At 46.5% G+C, this 6,902-nt stretch overlaps 1 protein-coding gene across 1 annotated transcript in view; it reads right to left on the minus strand.

Annotated features, from left to right (window-relative positions):
* Window positions 1-6,902, minus strand: part of Cpn1 (carboxypeptidase N subunit 1) — a 29,869-nt gene that overhangs the window by 4,791 nt on the left and 18,176 nt on the right. The window contains exons 6-7 of the mRNA XM_031390411.1: window positions 3,728-3,867; window positions 2,084-2,183 (exon numbers count right to left, since the gene is read on the minus strand). Of these exons, the coding sequence (XP_031246271.1) occupies window positions 2,084-2,183; window positions 3,728-3,867 (240 nt within the window). The remainder of the gene's footprint in view (window positions 1-2,083; window positions 2,184-3,727; window positions 3,868-6,902) is intronic.

The raw sequence follows: 6,902 nt of genomic DNA on the forward strand, positions 1-6,902 counted from the left end.
ATCCGAACTCAGGACCTTCGGAAGAGCTGTCAGTGCTCTTACCCACTGAGCCATCTCACCAGCCCCAAGAATATTCTTATTGTATTTTTAAGACAAGGTCTTTCATAAGCCCCAAACTAGTTATTTTGCCTGAAGATGCCCTCAAATGTACCACTATTGGTACTGGTTATGGTTCTCCCTCAACCTCCCCAGTTCTGGGATGACACTGATTCCACGTTGAATTTCTGTGGTGCTGGGACCGAGCCCACGGGCTTCCTACACACTGGGCAAGCCCACTCTCAGCAGTAACCTTTCCTGCCCTTACTGATTATAATTTCTTCCACCACCTTCTAAAGAAGTTAAAGAGACAATAAAAATGAAAAGAAGCCTCTTATTTTTTAGGGCAGGGTTGTAGCATTTTGGCTAACGATTCTTTATCCCTTGAGAATCAATTGTGAGGGTGTCTGGAGAGATGGCTCAGCAATTAAAGAGTACTGGCTGCTCTTGCAGAGGACCTGGGTTTGGTTTCCAGCTCCCACATGGTGGCTAACAACTGTTTGTAACTCCAATTCTAGGGTTCAGATGCCCTCTTCTGGCCTCCTTGGGTACTGCATGTGCATGGTACAGTTCCATACATGCAGGTGAGACACCCTGCACAGACCGAAACGTAAATAAAATCTTTAAGAATAGATAAGTAAAATGTGAGCATGTTGGACCCATCAGGAGAACCAGGAGTTCAAGCCAGCCTCAGTCAGACCCTGCCTCAGAAAACAAACGAACAAATAAAGGCAGTCTGGTTGGCTCAGTGGGTAAAGGCAAGCTAAGGGTCTGAGTTAGATTTCCTGGAACTAACACTCACTGTGACGCAAGTGTGCCCATACAGATCCATGTCAAAATAAATAAATTAATGAAAATGTAATGAATACTAGAAATAAATAAATTCAATAAGGAATGATACCATGTGTGACAGCACATAACCCTAATACCAACACTTCACTTCTGAGACTAGGGTCTCTGTGAGTTCAAGACCAGGCTGGTCTGAATCGTGAGTCCCAGGCCAGCCAGGACTACATAGTGAGAAACAAAACAAAGAATGATACAGTTAGTAGTGAAGGTATATTTTTTTTCTGATACTAGTGAATGTCTGAAACGTATCTCTGTCCTTCCTTTCTTTTCCTTTTTCTTTCTTTTCTCCTTTTCTTTATCTGACAGGATCTCTCAATGTTCCAGTCTGGTCTCAACCTTACAATATAGCCACTTGCCAGTCTTAGGAACACCAAGGATGACCCTGAGTGCGCCTGAATGCTAGGATGATAGGTGTGAGCCACTGTGCCTGTTGATTCAGTGCTAGGATTGAGCCCAGAGCTTCCTGCACATTAGGCAAGTGTTTTAGCAAGTTCTCTCCCTAGCCCTGTAATTTACTTTCAAATACTTTAGCAACGCGGGGTGTTATTATGTACATATTGGACAGTTTAGGTTATATTCAGAAACTGTTGTTGTCTTAATTGGGGATCTCACTGGGGTGATTAGCAATTGTGTTACAAAAGCTACATTCTAAATGCTTCCTCAAAGAGGACTTTGGCTGTCCCCACCTGTAACCAATGCCAGGCGCTTCCTAAGTAGCATGATCAATGTTACCAGAGCCCAGTCCTTGTAATGAATCCTGAAAACGGGGCCTAACTGTGGTATTCATGCTTAGTGGCTCTGACATTTCAGAGACCTTCCCCATGTGGACACGTGGGAAATGCCTGAACCAGAGGGGAGAAAAAAACATGAGAATCGTAGTTCTTCTTGGCTATTCCACTCCATCGTTACTAATGGTGTCTAGCCCAGAAATACCCACAACCGGGTTGTCTCCAAGTGATCCCTGGGCTCTGGTCAGGCGCTCCATTCTCTTCAAGGCTACTTGTCCCTGCTCTCTGGGCCTGCTCACTCCAGAAGTAGAAGAACATCCAGATCTTAGCTGCTTAACGTAACTCATCCTTTTTGTTCCCATACCAGGCACCCACCCTCCTCTCAGTGTCCTTGATGGCTGGTCTTTCTGGCTTACAAACTGGTCTCCAGTTCTACTAGAGGACACAAGGGGCAGGAACTCCCTTCCTACCTGAAGTGACATCGTGGTTGATGCCGGTGATGGAAATGACAGCCCCTGTGAGGTTGTTATAGTTCTCGTCGAGCACCATTCCCTTGATGCCCTGGTGAACCTGTGGGAGAGAGCGGCAGAGTCAGACTCACTGAGCGGGTGGGCAGTGGGTGGCCTCTGGCCTTTCTCCTTTCTCATGGGTCCCCACAGTCCACGTTCATTAACACTGTGAGGACACCCTGTAAACTAGCTCTTCACTGCTCCTCCAACCCCACAATCCCTCCTCAGTAGATGGAGGAGTGATTCTGTCACTCAGTCACATCACACTGCCTTTCTTCTCAAAGTTCCTGTGTGGGCGGGCTTGTGAGGCCACAGTCCCAGTTAGCAGTTTTGCCTGCATGTGTGTCTTTGCACCACGTGCCTACTGTTGCTGGGAGAGGCCAGCAGAGGGCCTCAGAGCCCCTGGGACTAATGTCATGAATGTGAGCCACCATGAGTATGCTGGAAATGGAACTCAGGTCTTCCGAAAGAGGAGCCAGTACTCTCAACTGCCAAGCCATCTCTCCAGCTCCTGCTGGTGCGATCTTGAATTCTGTTTTAATTCAGAAACTTTAGGGGCTGGAAAGATGGCTCAGTGGTTAAGAACACTGACTGTGTGTGCGTGCACACACAGAGAAAGAGAGAATTTAAAATAAACTGTGGTAAAATACTCACTCTGTGAATTGTACAGCCCAGTTTATTGTGCTCGTTTGTAACGTGTGCCTAGCACCACTCACTTCTAGAACTCTCTTCATCTGCTGACATTGAAACCGCTCTCTTTAAGTTGAAAGTTTCTATCCCTCCCATTCTCTACCCCACCTCCTGCTCTTCCAGACCCAGACACATTCTGCATTCTGTCTGTGCAACTGTATGAACTCTATCTAAACAAATGGAGTCATGGCTTATTGACTTCACTTCTTTGGGATCTACCCGTGCTGAATAATGTAACAATTTTATTCTAATTGTGGTTTCTTTTGTGGGTCTGGAGACACAACTTTGGGTCTCTCACATACTACGCAAGAGCTTTGTCACTGAGCTGAACTTCAGCCTGATTTTCAATCTTCCGGAAGCTGTGTCACACTGCTTGGCTTAGGCACGACATCACTTCCTGCTCACGGCACTTAAGAAGTCCAGTTTCTCCATCTCCTCTGAAGCCTTGTCTTTCCCGTTTCTGACAGAAGCCGCTGCGGTGCACTCGAGGCAGCAGCTCCCCGTAGTAGCTGATGCTGAGCAGGCTTCAGATGTGGAGCTTGGCTTGTTTCCACTGGACCCATTTTGGAGAGCCCTGCCCCTGTTCTAGTCACCTGGCTTGCCTAAGCCCCTCTGCTCCAGGCTCTATTTGGGAGTAGCTTTCTCCGGGAGACTTTCTTCACACCACTTCTCTTTTTAACGAGTCACAGAATTTACTTCCTTATTTTGTTTACTGTCTGTCCTGGTGAGAATGTCAGTTCCGAACAGATAGGGATGTATGCTTGTTTAGCCAGAGTCCCCAGCTTATATAAAATCCCAAGAGTAGAGTGCTGGTTGAGTGGAGTCAGAGCTGGGGCCAGCCAGAGCCTTTGGCAACCCCAGCTGTCACTGGAAGACCCCTCATGCAACCAGGAGAGTCGAACAGGGAGACCTTACCTGTTCTAAGAACTGGATTAAGGCTTCCCGGTTACCCAGCCACTCCCTCTGCAGCTCCTCTTGTGGGGGAAACTTGTTGCAGCTCAGCTCTAGTGTGATCTCAAAGCAGTTGGTATGGAGATAATTGAAGTCTTGCATTCCTAGGGAGAGAGACAGCAGTGGATCTTTATGTCGAGGGACCCACCATTGCCACAGCCCATCGTTCTCGTTAGTCACAGTTTCTCCACCACAGCTTTATCAGCTTCTCTTCTACCTCTTGACATTGCTAACTTTTACTCTACAGAGTTGTTCCCGAGTCTCGGGCTGTGTGCCTTCTCCCTCTCTCTAGCTGATGTTCATCTGAATCCTTTATGTTTCTTCCATTTGGTGATTTAATCCCCCTTCTGAGTGTGTGTGAATGTGTGGATGCTCAAGGAAGTAAGTATCAGGTGCCCTGCTCTATCAGACTCTGCCTTACTCCCTTGAGAGGCTCTTTCACCTGAACCTGGAGCTAAACTCACCCTCAGCAAGTACAATAAGTTTCCTGTCTTCTCTCCTCAAGTGCCAAGGTGACGGGACTTTGAACTCGGGTCCTCATGCTTGTGCGCAGGGCTGTTAGCCACTGGCCACCTCTACAGACCCCCATTTCTCTCGCGCCTCCTATTCCTGGGCTATTAGCCACTGGCCACTCTACAGACCCCCATTTCTCTTGAACCTCTTATTCCTGGGCTATTAGCCACTGGCCACTCTACAGACCCCCATTTCTCTTGAACCTCTTATTCCTGTCTGCCTCTTAGCTGAGTGTAGACGTGGGCTGCTTTCCTGTCTGCCTCTTAGCTGAGTGTAGACGTGGGCTTTCGGGGGAGTGGCATTTCACTTTGCCCTGTGATGTTCTGCAGACTGGAGAGGTGAGAGGAGACGGACGTTTGCTTCATGTCTCACAGCTAGGCACACAACTGTAACCTGAAACTGGCCCAGAAAATTTGACTCATGGAAAAGTGGTAGACATCTGTATTTTAGTTTTTCTTTATCATATACTGGCTTCTTCTGCATGTTCGTATTATTCAATTATCTGGTCAAATCAATTGTTTCAATTATTTCTGATTATTAGAATGAATTTATATTGTACATTCATGTGGCTTAAAATTCATCAATTCAAAGACATGTGTTCAAGCAAAAGTGACCAACCAAATCACTGCCATTTCCGATTATTTTTTCATATATTCTCTTAAATGTATGTATTAAGAGGCTAAGGTAACACCATCTTGTCCAGATCTAATTTGGTTTACTCAAATGCTTCTCAGTTCTCTACTGCAAATAACTGTTGTGTTCTATCTGAAATAACTACTATGCTGTGCCAAAAGCAAGTGTTGTAAGGTTACCCTGACCTTCACCTAACACCGATGCAACTGTGTAGCCCTCGCTGTCCTGGAACTCACTCTGTAGACACAGCTGGCCTCAACTCACATAAATCCACCTGCCTCTGCCTGTGGTTTGTGTCTTTAAAAAATGCCAAACCCTGAGCTTTGGCACCAAGAGACTTTGTGATCTGAGCTAGCTCCTAGTTGCCAATCCAAATTAAAGAGTTTTTATTCTCTTCATTGGCTTAATCAGCATGGTTGCCTGTATCTTTCTCACATGGAATTATGAGACATATAATCTTAAGATGATATGAAATCACAAAGGACCCACCACAAAGGCACAACACTGAGGGTTGAGGATGGGAGAAGAAAGCTGGAGGCTTCACTTCTGATATCAAAGATTTACTAATCAAAACAATAGAGTACTGCTATAAAGACAGAGGTAGGCCAAAAGACAGAAGGCGGAGCCCTGAAACTCCTGTATATATGCTCAAATAATTTTTGATAAGAGTGAGAAATTATTTAGGAAATGGTGCTGGTAAAACTTGTATCCCCCCCCCCCACAAAAACTAAATAAAAATGAAGTTAGTTCCATGTGTAATATCACACACAAAGCTGTCCATGGGGGTTCACAGCTGTGATCCCAGCCCTCAGGAGGCTGGAGAATGAGGCAGGAGGATCAAGTTTCAGATCAGCCTGAGCTACAGAGCAAGACTCTGTATAAAAAATAAATGTAAGTGACTAGCTTAAGCACTGCACCTGGGAGGCAGAGGCAGGAGGATTTCTATTGGGCTCAAGGTTAGCCTGGTCTACATAGCAAGTTCTAGGCCTGCCTGGGCTACACAGTGAAGCTCTGTCTCAAAATAAAATACAGAGACCAGTGACCATAACTGAACAACTGGTTTTCTCCTATGCTCTAAAGATCTCTGGAAGGCGAGGCCATGCAGCTAAACACAGATAACTGGGCTTTCCTCGCAGAGTTTTTGACTCAGGAGGCACAGGGCACAGGGCAAGGGCTCCAAGTTTCTATGTCTAACAACTTCCCAGGATACCGTGGTCAGAGACCTCACTGCTGAGACAATCACTATGACCGACCTAATTAATTGTTGTTAACCTTGGGATTGTGTCATTTTGGTTTACGGTGGAGATTCTCTGAGGAGGCATAGGCCATGCTTTCTCAGAGGATAGGGAAGGTGTAGAAGGAGAGAAAGAGAGAGAGAAAGAGAGAGAGAGAGAGAGAGAGAGAGAGAGAGAGAGAGAGAGAGAGAGGGAGAGAAGAAGGGAAGGAGGGAAGGAAGGAGGGAGGGAGGGAGGGAGGAAGAGAAAACAAGCATGATTTGAAAAGGTATATCTGATGCTTCCAATTGGGGGATGAGGAGGTTGGCTTCCCAGCACAAAGGTAAAGAAATGAGAATCTACCGGGATCTCCTTTTGTGTTCAAGTAGGTTTGGGGCACAAGCCTAACTTCTCAGTACACAGTGACGCTCTGTCTTCTCTCCTCTCCACTCTCCCCAGGACCAGACATCAACTCAGTCTCATCAGTACCAGTGGCTCAGATGTGAGAGTGTGAAAAAAGACAGATGTGAACTGAAAATGAAGTTAGTTCCATGTGTAATATCACACACAAAGCTGTCCATGGGGGTTCACAGCTGTGATCCCAACTCCCTGCCGCTCTAGCCCCTACCCCCCCCCCTAGCAAGAGCTTCACACCCGATGTGTGTCCTGAGCCTATTCCAGGCAAGACCCCAAGTGACAGAGAGAAAGAGGGAGAGAGAGAGAGAGAGAGGAAGAGAGAGAGAGGAAGAGAGAGGGAGAGAGGGCAAGAGGGAGAGGGA

The sequence above is a fragment of the Mastomys coucha genome, unplaced genomic scaffold, assembly GCF_008632895.1.
Source record: "Mastomys coucha isolate ucsf_1 unplaced genomic scaffold, UCSF_Mcou_1 pScaffold21, whole genome shotgun sequence".
Taxonomy (NCBI): Eukaryota; Metazoa; Chordata; class Mammalia; order Rodentia; family Muridae; genus Mastomys; species Mastomys coucha.